The sequence below is a fragment of the Esox lucius genome, chromosome 15 (assembly GCF_011004845.1).
Source record: "Esox lucius isolate fEsoLuc1 chromosome 15, fEsoLuc1.pri, whole genome shotgun sequence".
In the NCBI taxonomy this organism is placed as follows: domain Eukaryota; kingdom Metazoa; phylum Chordata; class Actinopteri; order Esociformes; family Esocidae; genus Esox; species Esox lucius.
The window spans coordinates 4,120,547-4,147,074 of NC_047583.1; the positions used below are offsets into that span (position 1 = coordinate 4,120,547).

Here is a 26,528-nt window from a genome sequence, read left to right on the forward strand (position 1 = left end):
CTTTGTGATGTGTGTTCACATGTCTTGTTTGACAAGGTCTGTTTGTCAGCAGGTCATACCCGAGCCAGACGTCCGCCGCTCCCTCTCTTTGTGGGCCACTCCCTGCATCTGATGCTGCTCCATCATTTGCCTGTGAATAAAAAGAGGACACATACGTGTGTTAGCGTCTTCCTGTAGCCTGCCTGTTTAGGGTCTTCCAGTAGCCTGCCTGTTTAGCGTGTTCCTGTAGCCTGCCTGTTTAGCGTCTCCCTGTAGCCTGCCTGTTTAGGGTCTTCCAGTAGCCTGCCTGTTTAGCGTGTTCCTGTAGCCTGCCTGTTTAGGGTCTTCCTGTAGCCTGCCTGTTTAGGGTCTTCCTGTAGCCTGCCTGTTTAGCGTCTTCCTGTAGCCTGCCTGTTTAGCGTCTCCCTGTAGCCTGCCTGTTTAGGGTCTTCCTGTAGCCTGCCTGTTTAGGGTCTTCCTGTAGCCTGCCTGTTTAGGGTCTTCCTGTAGCCTGCCTGTTTAGCGTCTTCCTGTAGCCTGCCTGTTTAGTGTCTCCCTGTAGCCTGCCTGTTTAGGGTCTTCCTGGAACCTGCTTGTTTAGCATATTCATATTGCCTGCCTGTGCTCATGAATATATTGCTTCTTGACAGTGGGACAGTGGGTGGACGCCAACTGATGCGAAGAACATGCACATCTTAAATTATACCACTTGAAAACAAGCAGTCATGCTTCTGAAATATGAACTCAGTGGAGTATAAGCAGAGTCAATTAGTAAGCCAGAAGTTTTTTTATATATAACAAATACATACATACAGCTCCGGAAAAAATTAAGAGACCACTGCACCTTTTTCTTTCCTTTCCAAAAAAGTTGAAAAGAAAAGTTTTGAGTGAGGAACAGAAGAATTCAATTTGCAGTGGACTCTTAATTTGAACCCTTCTGTTCTTGACTCAAAAGCTTCCTTTTCGACTATTTTGGAAAGGAAAGAAAAGGTTGAGTTTGTCTCTTAATTTTTTCCCGGAGCTATATATAGTTTTCTCACAAGGGACATAGGTTGATTACATTTGTATATCCCCTTTCTACCACTAGAGGGGGCTAAGGACAGATGACTAGCCAATGAATAAGAGGATGGCCAGATGTGTATTGTATGATCAATGCTATATAGAGCCTCCTGATATTTTTTTTTTTATGAAACATCTTAGATTAATTCACACTTGTTTTTTCGACCAATGAGACCAGCTCTAAAAGAAGATCTGATGTGGCTGATTAAAACAAAATAAAAAAAATTTACTGGGTGGTGATGCTTCTGATGCTTCCACACAAACCAGTCGCTTCATAGGTCTGTCTATTTCCACTGCTTTATGTCACCACCACAAAGCTCAGAATGCTCACCTCCTCTGTGCATCGGGGTCTTCTGACGAGGGCCCATTTTGGCGTTGGACAGCGGGTCCTGAGGTAGGGAAGAGAAACGGATTAATTAACTGAACGATCAGTCGAGAAGGGAGAGGATGACGGTGTCAAAGGGCGGCAGGTTGGATTCGAACCAATGAGGACCCGGTGTATGGATCCGAACCAATGAGGACCCTGTGTATGGATTCAAACCAATGAGGACCCGGTGTATGGATTTGAACCAATGAGGACCCAGTGTATGGATCCGAACCAATGAGGACCCTGTGTATGGATTCAAACCAATGAGGACCCGGTGTATGGATTCGAACCAATGAGGACCCAGTGTATGGATCCGAACCAATGAGGACCCTGTGTATGGATTCAAACCAATGAGGACCCGGTGTATGGATTCGAACCAATGAGGACCCAGTGTATGGATTCAAACCAATGAGGTCCCAGTGTATGGATTCAAACATATGAGGACACATCATCGTCAGACCAGCCAGGTCAGAGTAACGCCTCCTGCTTGGAGCAAAAGACAGCCTCCTACGAGAAGACTTCACATGGCTGGGTTTGTGTTCTTCCCCCACATGTGAAAACCCCTTCACTCGTAGCCATAGCAGAGGCGCCTTGAGATCTCAACGGACGGCTGCAGCAGACGCATTATGTGCTAGTCTGGATGTAGTTTCTGTTTTAATTCACTGACCCTGAACCACACTGAAGTAGGACGTCCTGTTTGACGGGGGTACTGTTTATTTTGCAGTTCTAGGGAAAATCACAACAAATGAACAAGAGGAGTCTGGGTACCAAAATTGAACCTTTATTTACACAGCATATGTGCTCTATAAGCTACTGTCACAATGAAATGTTACAGGCTCCTTGCTCACTAGCAGTCCTACTCGTGGTTAGAGGATCGTGGGTAGGGAGCCCAGCCCCCTTCCCAGCACACTAAATGTCCATTGTCAAATATCCCTTCAAGACAGATGGGCTACGAACTAACAAACTTTCCTCTTCATTGAAAAGAGAAAAGCTCTAAACCAGGTCAGCCAAAGTCCACATCACAGATTAACAGAGCCCTGTAGATCCTGTTCTTCAACTGTACAAACAGAATCCTGTGAATCACCCACTCAAATGAATTCCTTCACAAGGCCTTGTTTCTGTAACACATTAGTACGGGGACAGGCATTCGTGCACAGGGAGATGTGTCCATGTGGTTAAACAAAAGACCACGACAACTGTAATATTGCCCACTTACATCAGGTCTACCACCGTGTTGACGCGGAAAAATACATTAGGACCATATGACCTAACGACAGCCAAAATAACCGCCTCAGATGCATGTCGGGCCATTGACAGACAGCCAGTTAATTCCATAAATTGCGAGCTGGGTCAAATGGCATTTCACCCGCTTGGTGTCCTCATGCTCTCCTCCTGAGCCCAACACTGGATTAGCGCCGCATGCCTTGGCTGTTGACATTAGGTTGTTAGCTTTAGCATGGTGTATTGGAGCTCATCATAGCATGAGAAATAGTGATGTCCTGGCTGTTGACATTAGGATGTTAGCTTTAGCATGGTGTACTGAAAAACATCATAGCACGATATATAGTGATGTCTTAGTTGTTGACATTAGGATTTTATGGTTAGCATGTTGTATTTTAGCATATCAGTAGCACCAGACTTTGTGATAGCTGTACATTTGGATGGGATGTCTTGTTGTGTGTCAGCATACTTGGACATTAGGAAGTATTCTAGAAACATTCATCGTGTTTTGGAGCATGGATGCACAAACAGATATGCAAATGTGAATGACACTGTCTGAGGTTTTTACACATGTGAACTGGGTAAGAGGTAAAAACGAAAATTGCGCCATTTTCTCAACTCCTATTGGGTCTTAAAGATGCATTCAGGGTGTTTGGCCACCGGTTGTAAAAGTGGGGCTGTTGAGTCAAAATTGTTCCCTGAAAATTGTGTGCTACAGTATATCATGTATTCACCGACATCACGCTGCAAAAAAACGTGTAACATTCTTTTGAAGAAACACAGTCCCCTACGCTAACACATTTCTTAAACAAGCTATCTCCACGCACTTCTGGACAAGTTGTTCTACAGTGTCACAGGCTGGCCATGTGATCTCCAAAATATGTAACATTCTCATATCCATGCCAACGAGGGACAATAAATCAGGGGTAAGATGTAACTCGTTCAACCGTTTTGTTTTTGTCTGACTTCTTTGAATCCACCACCATCTCCGGGGAAATATTTTGGGAGAGTTTGGCCAATGTGCTTTCTGCACTGTGCGCCGCAGTTTGTCAATCTTTGGCAGACGTCCTGGCTCCCCACTGGCGGCGAATGAAGAATATAAAAAACATTTTTGGAAGGCTGAATGTCTGTAAGTTAGTGTGGTGATGCATTTTCATAACACTGCACAATTTCATGAGACAAACTGGTCGATTCCCCACGAGGAAAGCTTCAACAGAGACCTGGGGTCCAGGAACTCAAAGTTCTATGTGTATTCACTATGTATGAAAACCATGTGGATGGGCAGATTTGGTTTTCATTTCTTTTGTCTATTGTGTTGTGAAATGAGTTAATTTATTATGTATTACAAGAAACGTCTTAGTCACAGCAGCTGTGTTGAAATGTCTCCCCGTACAACACAGAGATCGGTCTGTCCAGGAGCCTACAAACATTTCCACAGGAAACCTCAACAGAACCGGACTAGCACCACTGTTGACCAGAACAGACCTAAACCCCCACCCTCGTCCACATCTGCGCGTAGCTCCTACAGAGTGTTCTGCCTGCAAACGCGATGGCTACGCTGACCCAACCATCCATCCTGAACCAGATTTGAGGAAGAACATTATTTAGTGTGATATTCTTCATGGTATCCTACATGGCTCACAGTCTAATCTAGCGTTTGTCATAAAATACATTATTAACACCAGGATCAATTAGAGGCAACGGGAAACCCCAACCGAGCTCACAAAATGTCCACTGTGACATCACAGGGAGGGGTACCGGATATACCTGAGATGTAAGCTGATGTTACCGAGGTAATGTTTAGGGGAGACACTGAGCCAGAATCTGCTGCTCAACTAAGGAGGAGGCCACCCTATTCTGAGAGAGAGATATAATAACAGGTCCTTCCGGGATGATATTGCATATCAGTAATACTGGCCCATCTAATAACCCCCGGAAGCTCCTTTGCCACTCCAGAGCACCTCATTGGCTGGTATTTCCGCTGGGCGTGTTCACAAAGGACACGTGGAGCATCCAAATATGAACACACCTTTGCCGGTCAGCACTAGACGTCGATAAGACCTCTTTTCAGGGAGAATACATCTCACCATATCCAACCATTTGCAGCTTTGGATGTTTTTTTTCCTTTTGGCTTTCACTTGGAATTATCAAATTTTCAGCAACTGACCACTGTAAGGACATTTGCCAAGTTTGGGCTTATCACAGTTTTGAAATAAGTTACAGAAATGCACGTTCTCTAATACTATGCTGGATTCATTCCAAAAACTCAAACCGTGTTTGTCATCATCGAAAAGATGTGCAAATACAATACTGCCATTTTTTATTATCTAACGAAGCCAACCGTAGCCTTAATACAGTATCTCTTCTCCCTGACAACATGTTCATGGAAAACATTCCCACTGCCAATGAGAAGTGTTTTAGTTCTGTGGATATATATGTGTGTGTAAGTGTGTGCACGTGAAGAAAGTGTGTGCACATGAAGAAAGTGTGTGCATGCATTTGTTCTCTGTTCTCTCAGCCGGGAGCTCTCTGATAGGAATGGCTTTGGGACGTTTTCTTTTCATACTTCCTGAAAGTCCTTTGAGCTGCCCTTGTTAGCGGCTGATCATTTAGCAGCTTGGTTTTCTTTACAGCGTTTAGTTTATAAAACAACATTGTGTGGCGCCTATTATTGTGTGATACTATTCCTTGGGGTTAAAGGAAACCACAGCAAAGCAAATATGCGATTTGATTCTGTCTTTTCATTGACATACTTTCCCAGCCACGTCCAGTTCCAAACTAAACCAAGGAACAAAATGTAAGATGGAGTCTCTAGGGGCTGGTGAGGGCGTGGTTGATTTAAAGAGCGATGTTTGTCACCACAATGCTCAGAGAGACTAGGCATTCGGGGTCCTGGCTTTTGCATTGGTGAGGTGAAACGGGCAGCGTCCCAGGGGTACCAGGGTTCAGTCAAGCCTGAGCCTCGTAAAAGGGATCATCAAGGGACATAACAACCATTACTTCGATGAAAAAGTCCCAGCACCAATTCACCAACTGCTTGTCGCAGGTGTTTGCTAATGTTGGTCATTAGGATGGGTATAGAAATGTAAAGTTTGAAATTAAATACATTTGCTAATCTGCGAGAGACAATACAACAACCATAAAACTAGCATTAGTTGTTTAAAAGACAATGTAAAAACGGTGCATATATACAGTGTAATTACTCTGTTCCTTGTTACTGTATAAATTCAGGCATATTGCTGTTATTTTTGTCCCTGTCGCACAGTTCCACTTTTATTTTCTGTTAAAATAAAACAGAAATCAAAACCTCAGGAGCCATAGCAAAGCACCCCGAATTGCTTTTACCAGAAAATCATAAAAATACAAAAGCTACTTTTGACACCAGCGTGCTGTTCCGGTGGTCGGTGGTGTTAGCTGGCTGTCCACAGGAATGCATACAACTCAAGTTTAATGTGAAGAACAGTTTACACATTCACATATGGATTAACAGAACATCACCTCCAACTGTGACACCAGAAAGAAGCACCATACGACAAGTCACACAACAGCCCTGATCCTGCCCTTCTCTCTTAAACCTACTCAGCATCAACTATCACCACAGACCACACATCCGCACTTACTTAGAGCGATTTTTGCAGAAGTGCACCTTCTGATGGTGACTGGTGACATCTCTGGGACAATGATCATTGTGAGATCCTCTCCGCAGCTCCGACGGTGTCTTTGGCAGGCTACTTTAGCATGCGGTCTGTTGACTAACTCTGGCTTCCAGTCAGGCAGCTGGCCAGACAACTGAAATAGCATTAGCCACGGGTCTGGCAATCCAACATGGAATCCCAGTAGCAGGTACAAAGCAGGAGAACTCCCGCGACTGCGCTCCCTGGACAGAAGAAGCACCTTGGGTTTGCACGGGAACCCACATAGCTCAGCTAGCCTGCAATGCAGCCACCACCGCCCCCCCCCCCCCCCCCCCCCCCAAAAAAAAAAGAGTGGCATGTGAGATTAGGAGGTCCAAGACAGTTGGGCTCCTGTGGGTATTTTAGCCCGAGACATGTACCAATGAGACGCCCAGGGGAAGGGGCCATTACCGGACCCCCCCACCCCTCCCAAAAACTTATAAACAGCAGCAGTATGTAACAGGAGAGCCCCATGTCCTACTTGTCAAGAGTCAGGCTTCATATCTCGCCAGATTTGTCGTCATAAACTACCAGGCCACGTGCATCACGTCAGTCGACGTCCTTAGATAGATGCGGGCCAGTGTCTTTCCTGAATCATGGAACTGGGGTTGTAAAGGTCTACTGGCTTAGATCGATGCGGGCCAGTGTCTTTCCTGAATCATGGAACTGGGTTGTAAAGGTCTACTGGCTTAGATTGATGCGGGCCAGTGTCTTTCCTGAATCATGGAACTGGGGTTGTAAAGGTCTACTGGCTTAGATCGATGCGGGCCAGTGTCTTTCCTGAATCATGGAACTGGGTTGTAAAGGTCTACTGGCTTAGATTGATGCGGGCCAGTGTCTTTCCTGAATCATGGAACTGGGTCGTAAAGGTCTACTGGCTTGGGACAGAGTCATTGTCCAAAGCCAGTAAACATATTATATATATTTTATATATATGAAAGGTGTTTTATTTTTTGCATAACATTACTGGTTGTGCCCCTACTGAACTCGACTTGGGTCACTGAGTCTACGTCTTGCAGGGTTTTTTATTGAATTTTTAACTTGGTGACTGATAGTCCTTTTAGCTTACATTCCACTCCCCGTTTTCCCGTCATTTTCTTTGACAAATGAAAGGAGTACAAGGAAAGTAATATCGCCAGAGTGCAACGTAAGTTTAAGAAACCGGCGACCAGGCTATAATGTCCAGTAGAGGGAGGTAGAACTCAGTTGAGATCAACCCAGCTACCACCTGAAGCCCACCGTCATTGGCTGGACTGAGTATAAACTGAACAGGCTGAGGGCCTTTCTGAAAATAGATTGTTCTCATTACAACCTACACATGTTCAACTAAATACCATGTTCGTCTGACAATTATTAAAGACTGTCCGCAAATGACTGCATAATGAATTTGCACCTGGTTAAATGGTAGTTAGTAGCTGGCGTGCCAAGATTAATTAACAATAAACATACATACGTTTTAGCTCAAGCCCGACTGAGCCTGACTGAGACATATATCTAAATAGACAGACAGACTGACGGACAGGCAGACAGACAGAGACAGAGAGAGAGAGATGGACAGAGACAATATTAGACAGAGACAAGCATAAACTAATTGACAGATAGACAGACTGACATAAACAGACAAACAGATGGACGGACAGAGACAGAGAGAGAGAGAGAAAGAGATCGACAGAGATAATTATAGACAGAGACAGACATAAACAGAATGACAGACAGACAGAAGGACAGAGAGACAGAGCCAATTTTAGACAGAGATAGACATAAACAGACGAACAGACAGCCAGACAGAGACACACAGACTATTTCCACATGGGAAAAGCTCCCACCTCCATCTTGCGAACTGAGCACATTCAGGGCGAACATCATGGCATTGGAGAAAGTGGTGGCCTCCTCCTTGCTGGCGAAGTTGAGGCCATACACCTGCCTGGCATCACGCCACTGGTGGAAGGTGGGCGTGGCCTGGTTATACTTCAGCCCCTTCACTATGGAATAGTTGATCACTACCTGAGAGGGAAAAAGAGCCAATCAGATTGCCGTCAGACAGAAATAGAGCCAATCAGATTGCCGTCAGAGAGAAAAAGAGATTACAATTAAGTACTATGATCTCCTTGGAGTGACACTTCTACCAAGAGGGAATTTTATCAACGGTGCTTATTTTCACTTTCTTCAACACAGAGTGTAATTTAAAATGGCAATATGTGTGTGCTTGTGTGTGTATGTTTGCACCTGCTGGTCCTGCAGTTTGACCCCGACCACTCGGAAGGTGTTGTTGGCCGTGTTATGGTAGATGTTGATTCGGCTGAAACCCTGCTGGCCTGGCTTGATTGGCACCCATTTCTTACTGGCGTCATCGTACACCATGACAGAGGCACGGGCTTGGCAGATGCTCTGTTCACTGTGGGCGAAGAGTACAAGGGGTTTAAGGCTATAGGTCAATAAGGTCAAATATGATGAAGAATCCATTTTAGATGACAGAGGACAAGATTCAAGGTATGCCTTTCAAAACGCTGGGCCCAAGACATTACATCCTCCCTTTACCTTCGGAAATAAAAATAAAAAGTGTTGTAATTTTCTATAGCTAATATTTTAAACAAATATTTACACGTGCCCCTCGAATAAAAGCTGAGAGGGGTGTCAGAGGAAAACGTCCAAGGGGAGGAGGTTGAGGTGAAGGGCATACAAGATGCAACAGACTATCACTCTCCTCCACTCCAGGTGCACATGCTGCAGTTCTGAATTGTAACAGAAAGGTTGTTCAAAGAGGAACATGTAAACATCTCTCAGGTCACAATTTGGAATTTGACGATTTGTGTGCCTAAATAGAGGGAGCAACGTCCACTCAGACCAACCCGAACTAAGCCCAGTGTTTTGCCGGGGCATTGTAATTGCACATCTCAGGATGTTTGGTGGATGGGGCAGTAGGGTGTGCGCTGCCGGTCCAGGATAATAACACACAAGAGAAAACACAAGAGTCTAATTAACATCTGATCGCCAGATGGGAGGAGTTTATCTGCTGAAAAGTAAATAAGGCACTTAAATCAAAACCAGAGGACTGGGGTATTTGCATCCACAAATAATCGTGTGTTTTCGCAGAGACTTTTTAAAGGAAGAGTTTTTAAAGGAAAAATCTACCTTGCAAAGCATTTTTAAACTGTCTATTCGATACACTGAAGGGATTGAATAGCAATAGGGTGTTTATTAGCCAAGGGAAGTCCAGGTGTATAAATATGGGTTGAATCTGACTCTTCTAGTGAAACATGTCCTCCATCACCTGCATTAGCTCTGTGTAATGAAGCATACAGTGCCTTGCGAAAGTATTCAGACCACCTCACCTTCTTCACACTTTGTTGTGTTGCAGACTTAATTTATACTTGATTACTTTTACACATTTACCATCATATAACACACTATATTCCATAATGACAAAGAGAAAACGCGTTCTTCCAAAATTTGCACCAATGTGTAATAAAGAAATCTCATGTAGATCCTCTCAAGCTCTGGGAGATTAAATGGGGAACAACAGTGAGCTGTGCTCTTCAGGTCTACCCTGAAGATGTTCAATGGAGGTCCATTTATAGACTTCTCCAACGCTGAATGATAAATCTTCTGAATGATTCAAACTAGGACAAAGAATGAATACAAAGACCAAATACAAAGACCATATTTCCAACTGTTCATCCTTCCCTCAAACCAGTCCAGTCTTTGCTGCTGAGAAGCATCCCCATAGCATGATGCTCCCAACACCACGCTTCACTTTATTTGTCAGGTGATGAGTGGTACCTTGAGTTTGCAAGATGTAGCACTTGGTGTTCATGCCTAATGTTCTCTTTTGGTCTCATCAGCCCAGAGAACATGTTCTCAGAGTTCTTCAGGAATGGCGTCCATCACTAGCCACTCTACCATAAAGGCCAACTAACTTTTTCACAGGTGGACTCCAATGAAGTTGCAGAGACATCTCAAAGATGCTCAAAAGACACAGGATGCATCCAAGCTCAATTTGGAGTGTCATGGCAAACAGGTTTCCTTTCAATAAATTGGCACAAATTTCTAAAATGTGTTTTCACACTTTCTTATTATCAGGTAGTGTGTAGATGGATGGCTATATATATATATATATATATATATATATATATATATATATATATATATTTATTTATTTATTTATTTAATAAATTATGAAATATTTCTGTAGCACAAACCATTTTGGAAAAAGTGAAGGGGTTGGAATATTTGCAAAGACACTATATTTAAAAATATATAATGCTGTTATAATGTCATATTCCTGATATGTGTGATATTCCTTCATGAAAGAATTTAAGGATTTTGACGTTTCACTGATAGAGTTGAAATGTTTTCACTCTCAGGGGACATTCAACTGACTAAAAATAGGTTGAATATCCCCCATGAAAACCACCGGGATAAAGCAAAGCTCAGCTATTTCTGCTAAAGGCTTTAAATAATCACCTTGCTCAGCCACTAAGGCTACTCAGCATTGTTAGTTGTTTGTTATACATACAATTAGCATTGTGCATTCAAGATGGTCATTTCTAAATACATTTCCTAAATTAAATGTTTTGCAATGCGGGGCCTCGACTTGGAAAGCAAAAGAAGCCTATTGTGAAGGCTTCTTCTATATCTCAAAAAGCCTTTTCAATATCACCACTAAATAATGATTCCCCCACAGTGAGGGACAATGGGTTGTCTTGTCTCCTAGACCCTTAGGACATCACTAGCATTCAAATGCCAGCATGTGACCTTCCTCTTCAATCGAGGTGGAGTACGTGGAGCCTGACACTTCTGCAATGTGTCAGTTTCGCTCCAACCGCTCCATGCAGGGCTCGAACTAGCGATCCTCTTAACACAATGACAACTGTCACCCACAAAGCATTGTTGCCATCGTCCCACAAAAGCTGCGGCCCATTCAGAGCAAGAGCAACATCCACCTCAAGGTCCCAGAGTGACCTAACTGACTGAAATACTGTCAGTGCCAACTGCCTAATGGCTAGCAATTTCACACCTGTTACATCAGTACGGTGTGCCAATATGAGAGCATGCAGGACAACTCAAAATTACATTTTACACCTATAAAATGCTTCATAGTTCAGTCTGAGACTCCTCCCACTGCACTACTGTCTGCTTCGTATTTCAGTCTGAGACTCCTCCCACTACACAACTGCCTGCTTCATATTTCAGTCTGAGACTGCAGTCATCATAGAGACATCAAGGAGGGGTGATGTACAATACATCAAAGCCATCAGAGATTGGATAATCTTGAATACATTATTTCAATACAAATTCTGGCAACCCCAGTTAGACATCAGCCTTCTTTTGTCTGGAGGTAAGCAACCCTGTTACAAAACAGTCACAGGTTTTTTTCATTTAACTGACCTGGAAGAGGTGCGCTGAATGTAGTCACTGAAGTGATAAATTAATTCATTTGGTTAGTTCCTGAACACAGTTTCCTACTACTGCTTTAAAGAAACCAGGGATGCACAACTCTAGTTCTTACAGGCCGGAACAGTGTCAAGCCTTTCTCGGTTCTCCAGCAAACCTGCCTAATTAAACGGATTGCCCCGTAAATAGATAATCATCATTAGGAGATTATTAGAGTCACATGTGTTAGCAGGGCCCCCGAGGACCAATCAGGACCCAGAGACTGGAGTGACCCAACCCTGTCTATGACACCAATAGGGCAAGCAGGCAAGTAGGACAGGGAGATATCTGGACCTACAAATCCTGACTTTTAAATCCCCAACTAGAGTCTGCCCGTGACAAATTACCTTTTTTGATGATGTCAATGTAAAGACATTACTGGGATTTCGTAGACCATGATTGCATTTTCTATCTGGTTCAAAATTGAGTTGAGTTTAATCTAACCACATAACGGCACTTCTCCCTCAGAGAGGAGAGACACCACCTATGTCCCTGAGGAGATACTCAGCTCTTTAGTGTCTGACAGATCTCGTTACCAAAACCATCCCTATTTCTGGAGCCATTACGGTTAACATGCCTCTGTGAAGCATTAGTTTCAAACCCGCCCCTCCCCCGTGCCACCGCGCCCATAGCATAACGCTGTCTACTGATATGACTGATGTTGCTCAATCATTGCATGTGATGCAAAATAACAGCGTGAGGCTTGAAGAATGCCAGCGGTGTCAAACAAACAAGCTGCTCCTATTAAAACACCATAACCAGTAAAATCTGAGGAGAAATAAATTGATAATTGACCTACAATCTTGCAGTTTCTTCAGTGTATACAGCTTGCTAATAATCAGCTAACAGGAAGCTTGACAAGGGAGCATGGAACATTCCAAACACCCCCCAGAAAATGATGTGCCAAATTTTAACAGCAAGGAAATATAACCTCCAAGACTGAATGCTGCCCCGGGAGCAAAATTTGTTTGACACCCCAGCTTTGGGCACAGTAAGCTAGCGAGTCCTTTGATCTACAACAGACCACAACCACTACAGAAGCTAGTGAGATTTTCAAGAAGGATCTTACCATACCCTTTCAGCTGTACTTTTTTCTTTGACTAAGGTACATTTTTGTTTTCTACAATGTCTTGTTAAAAGGTAAAAATGTGCACTTGGAATTAGTAGTGGCTGCGTAAAAAAGCTATCTTCCTAGTTCAAGATTGGTTCTTGTAGGTTGCAAAGTACTGCACTTTGCAACCTAAAAAAGACAATGTAACAAATGAATAGGCTTAACTAACGACTGATGAAAGATTCAGCAACCGCTGTGTTAAGGATCCAAATATTGCATCTTCCTACAGCCAGATTTGAGTGCAGAGACATATCGGCGCGTTAATTAAAGATTTGCTTCTCCTTTGGGAACACGTTGAAATTCTTCCCACAGCCAAGTTGTGTCACCCAGGCGCTCTCCCTGCCTAGCCTCCAGTGACTGGTCGTACAGACTGTTCTACCGAGCCCTCCTCCAGTGACTGGTCGTACAGACTGTTCTACCGAGCCCTCCTCCAGTGACTGGTCGTACAGACTGTTCTACCGAGCCCTCCTCCAGTGACTGGTCGTACAGACTGTTCTACCGAGCCCTCCTCCAGTGACTGGTCGTACAGACTGTTCTACCGAGCCCTCCTCCAGTGACTGGTCGTACAGACTGTTCTACCGAGCCCTCCTCCAGTGACTGGTCGTACAGACTGTTCTACCGAGCCCTCCTCCAGTGACTGGTCGTACAGACTGTTCTACCGAGCCCTCCTCCAGTGACTGGTCGTACAGACTGTTCTACCGAGCCCTCCTCCAGTGACTGGTCGTACAGACTGTTCTACCGAGCCCTCCTCCAGTGATAGTGAAAGTCTGAACAGAGGCTACTGCTACAATGAGTGCTTAACCGTGTCAGATTTGCCTCATGGGCGCAGCAGAAGACAGGCGGCCACCATCCATTAGCCGAGTGCTTTCTGGTGGTACAGTGCTTTCTGGTTGTACAGTGCTTTCTGGTTGTACAGTGCTTTCTGGTGGTACAGTGCTTTCTGGTGGTACAGTGCTTTCTGGTGGTACAGTGCTTTCTGGTTGTACAGTGCTTTCTGGTGGTACAGTGCTTTCTGGTGGTACAGTGCTTTCTGGTGGTACAGTGCTTTCTGGTCTGGGCTGTAGGAACCAAACGGAAGCAGAAGGGCAGGAATGGGGAGGGACTCACCTGAACCTGTTCAATAAAAAAGGCCAGTCTGCATGGCAAAACGTTTACGTTGCAAAACATCTCAGTACGCTGAGCACTGGCGGTTTAAAATGGTCTCAGAACTTACATTCAGAATACTTTTTTTCCTCAGAAAAAGTGGGAGGCCAGTTAAGCACAGCGGTCTTAGGGCCCTAATTTTCCCATCAGCAAAAAATGAAACCGTATTTTCTCTGAGAACAAGTCAAGGTTTTTTGTCTGTAAGCAGAGCGGGCGCCAGGCGGTGAGGGGAAGACTCTAGGTGGTGCCCAGACAGCTAGAGGCCAGAGCCTTTGTTGCCAGACAGGGTAATTGTTTAATGCTGCTGGTTCAGTGGAATTTACCCGAACAGACCCGAACGCAGGACACAGCGAAGGCTCACCCACTCCATCCAAAGCATCGTGTTTGGTCAGGGATTTCTCTCTCACTCCCTGTTGACAGGGTACCAATTATATATCGGCTATGATGCTAATTGTAGTTCACATTTCAGTCACACTGATTCCAGGGACAAACGCAGAGCGCAGACCTGTAATGAAGAACATGTGTACGACAGACGATGAAGAGAAAATATGCCCCCCGCCACCAAACGACAGCCTGATGATGATAAAAGTTCCAGGGATGCTAAGACATCACTTTTAGACTTCAAGGTTTAATTAGAGACTACCCAACTTGAAGCACAAAAATGAAATGCAAAATGAGTAGCACCAAACTCCAAATTGTAGATCTCCTCGAAACCACTGAGATGTACTTCCAGAATGTACGCTGTCAAAATAACTTTGAGCCACAGCAGAATACAGACAGGTTGGTGGAGCTCAGACGATAAACCGGAAATTGACAACGATAACCGCTAAACGTTAACATTTTGCTTATAGCGTTCATTATGTATATAAAGGAAAACGTTTGATGTTACACAGGTAATATGTGTGATTGTTAATGGGCAACTTGGTCTAGGGGGAAATATAACATACAGTAGTATACACAAATCTGTGTCAAGCAAATTTGGATGACATTTTATGTTAGGGCACTTCACAACGCACTAATAAAATGTGTAATGTGTTACAAATTTGCAAAAACCCATAATATCATATCAGTTTATAGAAACGCATACGTTACAAATGTTATTTTAGTTTAGGGATCAGGTTAGGTATCACAGTACTGATGTTGAGGTTAGGATTAAGTTAAAGCGTAAGTACTGAGGTTAAGGTTGGGATTAAATTAAAGCATAAAAGTACTGAGGTTAAGGTTGGGATTAAGTTAATGCATAAAAGTACTGAGGTTAAGGTTGGGATTAAGGTTAGGCATAACAGTACTGAGGTTAAGGTTGGGATTAAGGTTAGGCATAACAGTACTGAGGTTAAGGTTGGGATTAAGGTTAGGCATAACAGTACTGAGGTTAAGGTTGGGATTAAGGTTAGGCATAACAGTACTGAGGTTAAGGTTGGGATTAAGGTTAGGCATAACAGTACTGAGGTTAAGGCTGGAATTAAGGTTAGGGTTAGGGTTAGCTGTGGGATATGCTGGACCTGTTTGTCCAGCATATCCCACAGATGCTCGATTAGATTGAGATCTGGTGAATTTGGAGGACAAGTCAACACCTTGAACTTGTTGTGTTCCTCAAACCATTCCTGAACCACTTTTGCTTTGTGGCAGGGTACATTATCCTGCTGAAAGAGGCCAATGCCATCAAGGAATACCGTTGCCATGAAAGGGTGCACATGGTCTGCAACAATGCTCAGGTAGATGGCCCGTGTCAAAGTAACATCCACATGAGTGGCAGGAACCAAGGTTTCCCAGCAGAACATTGTCCAAAACATCACACTACCTCTGCTGGCTTGCCTTCTTCCCATAGGGCATCCTGGTGCCATGTGTTCTCCAGGTAAGCGACACACACGCACCCGACCTTCCAAGTGATGTAAAAGAAAACGTGATTCATCAGACCAGGCCACCTTCTTCCATTCCTCCGTGGTCCTATTCTGATGCTCACATGCCCATTGTAGGCGCTTTCAGCAGTGGACAGGGGTCAACATGGGCACCCTGACTGGTCTGCAACTACGCTGCCCCATATGCAACAAACTGTGATGCACTGTGTTCTGACACCTTTCTATCAGTACCAGCATTAACTTTTTCAGGAATTTGAGCTACAGTAGCTCATCTGTTTGATAGGTACTGACCACTGCAGACTGGGAACACCCCACAATGGCTTTAGTTTTGGAGATGCTCTGACCCAGTCGTCTAGCCATCACAATTTGGCCCTTGTCAAAGTCACTCAGATCCTTACGCTTGCCAAATTTTCCTGCTTCTAACACATCGACTTTGAGAACAGAATGTTCCTGTCAGTTGTCATGTTATGGCTGGTGTTTATTTGGTGTTAACCTACTTGAGTTTTTCATCTCCATATCACCTAGCTTTACAGACAAATCTAAGTACAAAGACCAGTAAAGAAGAAACCTGAGCAGCCAGAGGGTTTCATTGGCAGAGAAGACCTCATTAAGCCTACTGCTGCAATTCATTAAGCCTATGGCCACCACTCATTAAGCCTACGGCCACCACTCATTAAGCCTACGGCCACCACTCATTAAGCCTACGGCCACCACTCATTAAGCCTACGGCCACCATTCATTAAGCCTACGGCCACCACTCATTAAGCCTACGGCCACCATTCATTAAGCCTACGGCCACCACTCATTAAGCCTACGGCCACCACTCATTAAGCCTACGGCCACCACTCATTAAGCCTACGGCCACCATTCATTAAGCCTACGGCCACCACTCATTAAGCCTACGGCCACCATTCATTAAGCCTACGGCCACCACTCATTAAGCCTACGGCCACCATTCATTAAGCCTACGGCCACCACTCATTAAGCCTACGGCCACCATTCATTAAGCCTACGGCCACCATTCATTAAGCCTACGGCCACCATTCATTAAGCCTACGGCCACCACTCATTAAGCCTACGGCCACCATTCATTAAGCCTACGGCCACCATTCATTAAGCCTACGGCCACCACTCATTAAGCCTACGGCCACCACTCATTAAGCCTATGGCCACCATTCATTAAGCCTACGGCCACCACTCATTAAGCCTATGGCCACCACTCATTAAGCCTACGGCCACCACTCATTAAGCCTACGGCCACCACTCATTAAGCCTACGGCCACCATTCATTAAGCCTACGGCCACCACTCATTAAGCCTACGGCCACCATTCATTAAGCCTACGGCCACCACTCATTAAGCCTACGGCCACCATTCATTAAGCCTACGGCCACCACTCATTAAGCCTACGGCCACCATTCATTAAGCCTACGGCCACCACTCATTAAGCCTACGGCCACCACTCATTAAGCCTACGGCCACCACTCATTAAGCCTACGGCCATTCAGCCTCAGTCCGTAGGGCTGACTCCTCACTCCACACATCGTCAATTACAGAGCAGCCTGTAACGTAACCCTGGTACTCCACTGTGAATGGGGGATGACCACAACAGAGCAGACTACCCTCATCCTTTTCCTGACACACGTTTCTCACAGGTCAAGGTTGAAGACAAGGGGCAATATCCCAACTATTTTAAATTATACACGTTATTTTCTGGCTAGCACCGTTTTGTAAAGCAACTGTTGTGTGTGTGACCATGTAGACAATTTTCTTGTGGTCAAGTTATGGTATGTGTGGCATGTTCTGACTTTTATAGTTTACATTGCTGCTCTGTATCGAGCAAAGGGGTCAAAGGGGTCAAAGGGGTCAAAGGGGTCGCGTAGGTGGCGCAGCCGTCTAGCTCCCATTTGGAGCACCAAGCTGAACACTTGAGTGTCGGTTCAGACCGTGATATTACTTTTCCAGTCACGCCCAGGCAGCAGGGATTTCCTGGGCTCAGCCCATTCCAGCGACTCCCTCAGGTGGCTTGTGTGTCTGCACGCTCGCAAGTCCACCCACATGACTTCCGGTTTGTACGGCTATATGGGAAGCTTGCCACAAACTTCAACTCTCCTGAATCTGTTGGATGCTGTTGCAATGAGACAGGACCGTGGATGTGCAATTTTCCTACGATGAAACTGGGGAAGGAACATTTATATTGGCAAAGAAAGCAGTGTAATGTCACTTAAAGCCTTAAGCTTCCTTCAAATTGCAAGAAAACCCAGGCCTGTAATTTAACTAACATGTGTTTCATTGGCTTTGGCACAACTAATCTGTAATAGCTGATATCACAATAATACGACTTGAAATAACAGTGAGAATATCTTTTGTTGAAGATAGTAGCCACTGAAGAAAAATGTCCCCTACTAATATCCACAAATGGCTAGGAGGTGTAGTTTCTCCCAGAGTGCAGTGCGGTAAAATCATTTTGAGGCAGCTCCACCACGCACACACCAGCTGACAGCAGCCTTTCAGTGGGAGGATTACAGATGGCTTCTGAGGAAACTGTTACCTTACTCTAGCCTTAAGGCCAAATTAACCGCAGTTTAACTCTCACACGAGCAACAGGCTTTGATCACAGCCCAGAGAAAGTGCCCCTAGGTAGGACCACTGCCGGTGGAACTGCTGGGTGGTATTCATTAGCTAGAAAACTGGGAGGGACTAAATTCAGTTGTCCTAAGACAAACATGCGTTTTACCTTTTCATTGCAAAATGTTTTTTTAATGGTGTGACAACATAAAGACATTTTCCAGTGTCTACTACAACTTATGTACGCATTTGCGAAAAACTTTGTGATGGGTTGGCTGAGCTCTGGGACAGCATTCTAGAATGATTGTAAAAAAGTGATTACATAACAATTCCATAAGTATGTAATTATGGCCTATTACGGTGGCTTAATTGTTTCAATTGTAGTTCATGTAATGTTTGGGAGAAATGTTTTGGGGGGTAGGAGGTCCGGCTGTATGAAGGAGATGGACAGACTGTCACGATGGTGAGTGTGAATTTCGAGTCCATTACAAGTGTGAACCGACATGTACCTATGTCCTAAGGATCAAGCTCTTTAACATTTTACATCTAAGTCATTTAGCAGACATTCTTATCCAAAGTGAATCGGGGTATTGAGCAGATATATATTTTTCATACGAGTCCCCCGCAGGAGTCAAACCCACAACCCTGGCCTTGCATGGGTCAGGTCGCCCGTGAGAATCAAACCCACAACCCTGGCCTTGCATGGGTCAGGTCGCCCATGAGAATCAAACCCACAACCCTGGCCTTGCTGGGGTCAGGTCCCTGGTGGGAATCAAACCCACAACCCTGGCCTTGCTGGGGTCAGGTCCCTGGTGGGAATCAAACCCACAACCCTGGCCTTGCTGGGGTCAGGTCCCTGGTGGGAATCAAACCCACAACCCTGGCCTTGCTGGGGTCAGGTCCCCGCAGGAGTCAAACCCACAACCCTGGCCTTGCATGGGTCAGGTCGCCCGTGAGAATCAAACCCACAACCCTGGCCTTGCTGGGGTCAGGTCCCTGGTGGGAATCAAACCCACAACCCTGGCCTTGCTGGGGTCAGGTCCCCGGTGGGAATCAAACCCACAACCCTGGCCTTGCATGGGTCAGGTCCCCGGTGGGAATCAAACCCACAACCCTGGCCTTGCATGGGTCAGGTCCCCCGTGAGAATCAAACCCACAACCCTGGCCTTGCATGGGTCAGGTCCCCAGTGGGAATAAAACCCACAACCCTGGCCTTGCATGGGTCAGGTCCCCAGTGGGAATAAAACCCACAACCCTGGCCTTGCATGGGTCAGGTCACCCGTGAGAATCAAACCCACAACCCTGGCCTTGCATGGGTCAGGTCCCCAGTGGGAATAAAACCCACAACCCTGGCCTTGCATGGGTCAGGTCCCCAGTGGGAATAAAACCCACAACCCTGGCCTTGCATGGGTCAGGTCCCCAGTGGGAATAAAACCCACAACCCTGGCCTTGCATGGGTCAGGTCACCCGTGAGAATCAAACCCACAACCCTGGCCTTGCATGGGTCAGGTCCCCAGTGGGAATAAAACCCACAACCCTGGCCTTGCATGGGTCAGGTCCCCAGTGGGAATAAAACCCACAACCCTGGCCTTGCAGGGGTCAGGCTTTGTTGACTCAGGTGAGACAAGCAACTGTAAACTGAGCCTTAAACACCAAAAAACACCTGCACTCACTAATGCACAACCCCTTCAGCCACCAACAGGAAGAAAATGCAATCCACCCAGCTTCAACTTCAATCCCCAGGAATCACTTGGTCCACCGTGCAACCTCTGACCTCTGATGTGTTCAAGTACAGCACACTGACAGACGGTAATTCCTCTGCGTACAAGGAGGGCTGTGGATTTTAATAGTCTCCTACTGCTTCTGCCCTGATGTTCTTAGCTGAAAGTGCCTGCTTGTGCAAAAAGGTCTCATGCCTTGCAGCCATCTGCAAAGCTACATTTAATACACACGCGCAGGCTCATGAAAATGCATTTAATACAACACGCACGCGCACGCATACACACACACTTCTGAGCCTCTCTCCCTGAGCCAGTCAGCCAGGCATAGTGTCCAAAACCCACAAGGTTCATTACCATTTGGAAGCGGTTCTTGTCCAGTTTCCTGTTCTGCATTATGTTCCCTCTAAAACTCCCACTCAAAATAACAGAAACCGCCATTTCCTGAAAGTTCATTCAGGACAAGTATTTTTTGTAGGTCAGTGTTCAGTGCATTAGTGTTTGTCATGAGGGAGGAGGTGACGTCAGCTGATGTGCAGCAAAGGAAGGAGCTATCATCTAGAATGCTTTACCTGTCAGGGCAGCAAGTCACATCACAAGAGTCACATCACATTATCACATCACATTGTCACATCACATTGTCACATCATAACAGTCACATCACATTGTAGGCTTTACGATTATTCCACTGTTGTCTCGCCGCTGAAGGCTACATCAGGTATCCCCGAAAAATAATTAGCAGCTCTCTGGTATCTATTACCGTCACAAAGGCAAATCTATAATCTAGAAAGCTTTACCATCCAAGGCAGGTTACACTACGTGTTAAAGGATACATGTATATAAACCTTTTGCATAATTGATGAAATGCACACAATGACCTCCCTTTGGTGCGTGGCTGTCTGGGATCACACGTTTTTATTCTTCATTTAAAATACAGAGTGGGGAAAGATAGAGAGCTGGGAAAGAGAGCGTGGGGAGAGATAGAGAAGGGATAGACTGAGTGGGGAAAGAGAGAGCTTGGTAAGAGGGCATGGGGATAGACAGAGAGTGGGGATAGATAGATAGATAGATAGATAGATAGATAGATAGAGAGTTAGGATAGATAGAGTGGGGATAGATAGAGTGGGGGTAGATAGAGTGGGGATAGATAAAGTGGGGATAGATAGATAGAGTGGGGTTAGATAGATAGAGTGCGGGTAGCTAGACGGGATAGATAGAGTGGGGATAGATAGGAGGTTTTGCTGCAGCAGCATTTGCATTGGAGGCAGCGGCTTATTAGACTGCTGGACAAACCTGAGCCACACAGGAGGCTATTTTCACTGCTACACAAAGAAGGTGTCTGATGTGCAATCCATGAGAGAAACCACTGGTTCATGCTATGAGTAGAAACCACTGGGTCATGCTGAGTAGAAACCACCGGGTCATGCTGAGTAGAAACCACCGGGTCATGCTGAGTAGAAACCACTGCGTCATGCTGACTAGAAACCACTGGGTCATGCTGACTAGAAACCACTGGGTCATGCTGACTAGAAACCACCGGGTCTTGCTGAGTAGAAACCACCGGGTCATGCTGAGTAAAAACCACTGGGTCATGCTGAGTAGAAACCACCGGGTCATGCTGAGTAGAAACCACTGGGTCATGCTGACTAGAAACCACTGGGTCATGCTGACTAGAAACCACTGGGTCATGCTGACTAGAAACCACTGGGTCATGCTGACTAGAAACCACTGGGTCATGCTGAGTAGAAACCACCGGGTCTTGCTGAGTAGAAACCACCGGGTCATGCTGAGTAAAAACCACTGGGTCATGCTGAGTAAAAACCACTGGGTCATGCTGACTAGAAACCACTGGGTCATGCTATGAGTAGAAAGAAAGTAGACAGTTCTTGCTAATTGTGTGCTTCTGCCCAGAGTGAAATACTCTGCAGTGGTGTCCAAAAATTGACAAAATGTCCAGGTAACCATCCTGTAATCACATTATCATATGATGCATTACCAAATATGAATCACATTAGTTGTGTTGTAGCCCTGTGCATCACATTTGTTGTGTTGTAGCCCTGTGCATCACATTAGTTGTGTTGTAGCCCTTTGCATCACATTAGTTGTGTTGTTGCCCTGTGCATCACATTAGTTGTGTTGTTGCCCTGTGCATTACATTAGTTGTGTTGTAGCCCTGTGCATCACATTAGTTGTGTTGTTGCCCTGTGCATTACATTAGTTGTGTTGTAGCCCTGTGCATCACATTAGTTGTGTTGTAGCCCTGTTCACAGCACCGACAATGTTTGGTGAATCTCAGTCATCACTGTATCCAACCATCTACATCTGGGTCCGTTACAAAACATCCCATCCATCTTTTCAGGAGGAGCATAAGAAGAGCACATGAGCAAAACACTGCGTTGTGTAGCCTGGAGCCCTGTCTACAACATGGGTGCGAATGAAACACATCCCTGTACATATACAATATGTGTCTATCCAGAGGGCACAGTGTAGTCAGTCACAAAGCCTGCTCAGTCCGACGTTTCCCTCTGGTCATTATTAGTCAGCGGGTGTTTCTCCCTCTGACCTGCTCAACAGCAAACAGAGGGTTAAGAACAATGCTGAGGAATAGAGAAGAACTCACTTCAGACATGCCATTTCAGGCAACACGGTCATTTCAGTGATTTTTCATGTAATTTCAGTCAAGCCCATTTCCCATTCCTCAGATGAATAAGCTACCACTGGGAGAACTCGCTGGGTCAAAATAGACATTTTCTACATTTCCTTTAACCACACAGACCTGCTGACTGTCAGCACTCCAATTACATACGACAGTACATATTTTTGTGTCTACAGTTCCAGTTACATAAATGCCTTTCGCTCAGTACGTTAAGTGTGAGGATGCTTAGAGATGAATTCAGATTGTTTAGGCTCCATTTAAAATGTGCACTGGTGGCTACTGTGACTGAGTTCGTATTCGAGGTTCATAAGGTTTTGTTGTTTTCCAGTCAAAAACAAACTCTGAATCACTAACAGCTGCCCATTGGCAACGTTAACTCGGTAACCCTTCAGAATAACTTTAAATAATCAGTTTGAAAATGTTTTAAAGTGTATCAATATCTTGTAAACAGTTTATATACAGTTTATTAATGCATATTCATAAAAGTTACTGGGTGTTACTGAATTTAAATACAACCAACCTGGCAGAGAAGTTGCTGTAGAAGAGCCCAGAATCGCTGACACTCTGACTCATGTAAAAGCGCAATGCTTCAAGTTGGTGGATGTCCATGTTGACAGGATAAAAAGACTGTAATTAATGAATAAAAGTAAAAGTATTTGTTTCTCTTGTCGCAAAACGACCTCAGTTTCCCATTACTGGGCTTGCTTCCAGTATGTCAGGCAGCGTTTTAAGACTAAAGTCTACAGATCAGATGTTTCCTCATCCTCTTAAACATGAACACTACATATCCAGCCAGTCTAACAGCTGTTACCAAAACAAGCTTGTGTGTAGACAGAAATCTCACAATTAAAAAATGCTAAAATAATCCTCCCTTCTTCTCCCTTCATATAGACTAATCCACAACAAAGAGATGAGCGTCTCTGGGCCACTGCGTTGGGCCGCTGCGTTGGGCCACTGCGTTGGGCCACTGCGTTGGGCCATTGGTCACATGACAGATCGCCTAGCAGGAATGCTCCCAGGACTGGCCCCTCTAAAGTGCTGTTGTTCTGCTGCTGTTGGGCTGCTGTTTGCCCCCCGGGAGATTAGCCCGTATCCACCCACCCCAACCCCCTGCCCAGCTGGGACAGGGGCCAGAGAGAGCAACACACACCCAATCACACACACACACACATATACAATCATGTACACAGAGCTAGTTGACCTAGCTGGTTCCATAAGCCCTGCTGATCAGCGTGCCCCCCCCCCCCCACCCCCCTTTTTACATCACCCCCGTCCTTAATCAACCAGCCGCCAGCTGTTGCCATGGCCACCCAGGATGTGGGGCAGTCCGTATCGATTGGGATGCCCCGACCTGCCCCCTCAAGCATGACTTACCCAGAAGTCAGTGGGTGGGTAATGGAGTGATGACTGTCAATACATATAGTTGTAGGGCCCATACATCAATTATGAGGCTGCAGACAAACATACACAAACAAGCGCACACACACACACACACGCAAACAGTTGTATACACACACACACTCAGCAGACATACGGTACCATGACACATACAAACAAACAGAACATTTGGGTAATCGTAGGTGGTTGACAAAGAGTACAGTTAACTCTACACAAGCACTGCAATAAACTGAACTAAATACACTGCACTGAACAATACTAAGGTACACTGCACTAAATAACACTAATGTTGACTGCATTAAACAACACAAAAGGGCACTGTACAGAACAACACAAAAGTTAACTGCACTAAAAAACACCAAAATAAACTGCACTAAATAACACTAAAGTCAACTGCTCTACAAAACACTAGCAAATTGCACTAAATAAAACGAATGTAAGTTAGTAACACTCAAGTACACTGCACTAAATTAAGCTTAAGTTAACTGCACTAAATAACACAAAAGTTAACCACACTAAAAAACACCAAAGTAAACTGCACTAAAACAGTATTGCAAACTGCAGTAAACTACACAGTAAATTGCACTAAATAACATTAGTGCACTGCATTAAACAAAACCCCACTGGATGAGCTGCCACACCATCTCCATCCCTTAAAGCTAAACACCCTCTATAACAGTGGCACATTCTGTGTCAGACAAAAAACATGAACAATCTTAAATGTCATAACACACGTAGCACCGATATGATCGCTACGCCAACAGAAATCAGAATCTCCAGGAAATGCTTGAAACAAACCACTGGTTGGATCATCGTTTAACAAGACAGCGGACACTCATTCTATTCATGCATATTTCTATGAGTTCTGCTACAGGCTGACCAGCTGACACGAAGTCATTGAGGGCAACCAACTGTTGGTGAAATTAGTGTTTGCAATTGGTCAAATTAGTCCCCCTGGGATTGGTGGACACCGTACACATCTGTGGGACCCACTGGGCTGCTCCAGATGGTTGTCATGGTGAATTACCATCAGTGCGCCTGTTGTTCCAAGAATCCAAAACCCCAGCTGGACGTCAACAGGGGGCCATTATGCCCACTTACTAATACAGTAACCACTGGCACATACCATGATGGTGTTCAACGCAGGAGCTCGACACGTCGAAAACGGTGCAGGCCGCAAGTCTTTCCGGGATCAAAGGAATTGCTGTGAAGACGAGCTCAGTGGTCGTCAAGGAGACAAACGGGGTTAAGTAGGAGACACATGGCTACGGCCCCTTCCCCCACGTCCATCCCAACCCCCCCCCCCCCACACCTCCACCCCGAGCCCTCTGTTCAGGCAGCAGATAGATGAGGGAGCCGAAGCGACCGGCTTCATTCCTTTTTATTTCAGTGGAAGTCAGTGAACTAAGGACAGCTTCGGCTAGTCATTGGTGTGTACGTGTGACCCAATCTGTTAAGCAGGCTGGAACGTACCTTTTTCTTTTATACAGGAAAGAGCCTGATCAGACTATATTTACCGAGTATCCGCCATCTTTGCAGGCAGGTTACTGTCTGGCTAATCTTTATCCTTAAAGGGGCAATGCAGCCATTTTAGCAGTTTAGTTTAGTAATGGGCCCGAGGAAGCACTCTCAGCGCAGGGTTAGGCTAACAGCTAACGTACTTTATCTGCTTCATGTTCAGTGTCAATCGTCAATGGAAAAGTGAGGAGGATCGCAGAGCGGGTAGAGTTTCTGGGAGAATGACAGAGGGGGAGAAAGGTTAAAGAGAGACCGGGAGAGAGCGAAAGAGAGAAGGTGAGTTAGGGTTAGAGAGAACAGGAAGATAAAGGCTGAGGTAGTTTAAAAGCCGGTAACTGCCGGTTCAGCCACAGCAAAGCTCCCCAAGGTCATGAGGCAATGTTGTTCCACATTGCAGACAGGAAAATGGCCGACAAAGGTAAATACATTCCTGACCAGGGGTAAAAACAATATTCTTGTCATTCCATACGGACTGTTATTTCCATCCATTTTATTTTCACAAGCTCATAAGTGTATAAGCTTACGATTATACAATTGGATTTCTGGCAGCCCCCTTCTGGGTTTACTTTGGGGTTAATTGCATTCAGTTTGTCAAGTGACAGCACCTTTAAACCTGTAACTCCCTCCAAAGATTAGCTAGATCATCATTGTACTTTCTGTCAGTGATAAGCCTCACACACTGACAGAAAGCGTTGGTCCACTGGCATTTGCATGAAATATGCTATCAAACAGCTGACAACCCACTCCAAGTCAATACACTGTGCACAAACAAAACAAGTTCACAGGATCCCAGTCATGCCTAACAGAGAGCGCCAATAGGTCATT

The 26,528-nt window shown here is 45.2% G+C and overlaps 1 protein-coding gene across 6 annotated transcripts in view; it reads right to left on the reverse strand.

Moving 5' to 3' along the window:
* Positions 1-26,528, reverse strand: part of evla (Enah/Vasp-like a) — a 39,695-nt gene that overhangs the window by 7,167 nt on the left and 6,000 nt on the right. For 2 of the 6 annotated variants that reach the window (XM_013137632.4, XM_013137631.3), the window contains exons 2-5: positions 8,527-8,695; positions 8,127-8,304; positions 1,370-1,427; positions 60-130 (exon numbers count right to left, since the gene is read on the reverse strand). In XM_013137632.4, coding sequence (XP_012993086.2) covers positions 60-130; positions 1,370-1,427; positions 8,127-8,304; positions 8,527-8,695 — 476 coding nt within the window. Of the gene's footprint in view, positions 1-59; positions 131-1,369; positions 1,428-8,126; positions 8,305-8,526; positions 8,696-11,688; positions 11,833-23,307; positions 23,904-25,311; positions 25,437-26,528 lie in introns of those variants that run through there. The other 4 variants (XM_034297595.1, XM_013137630.3, XM_020054151.3 and 1 more) reach the window with 4 other exon arrangements.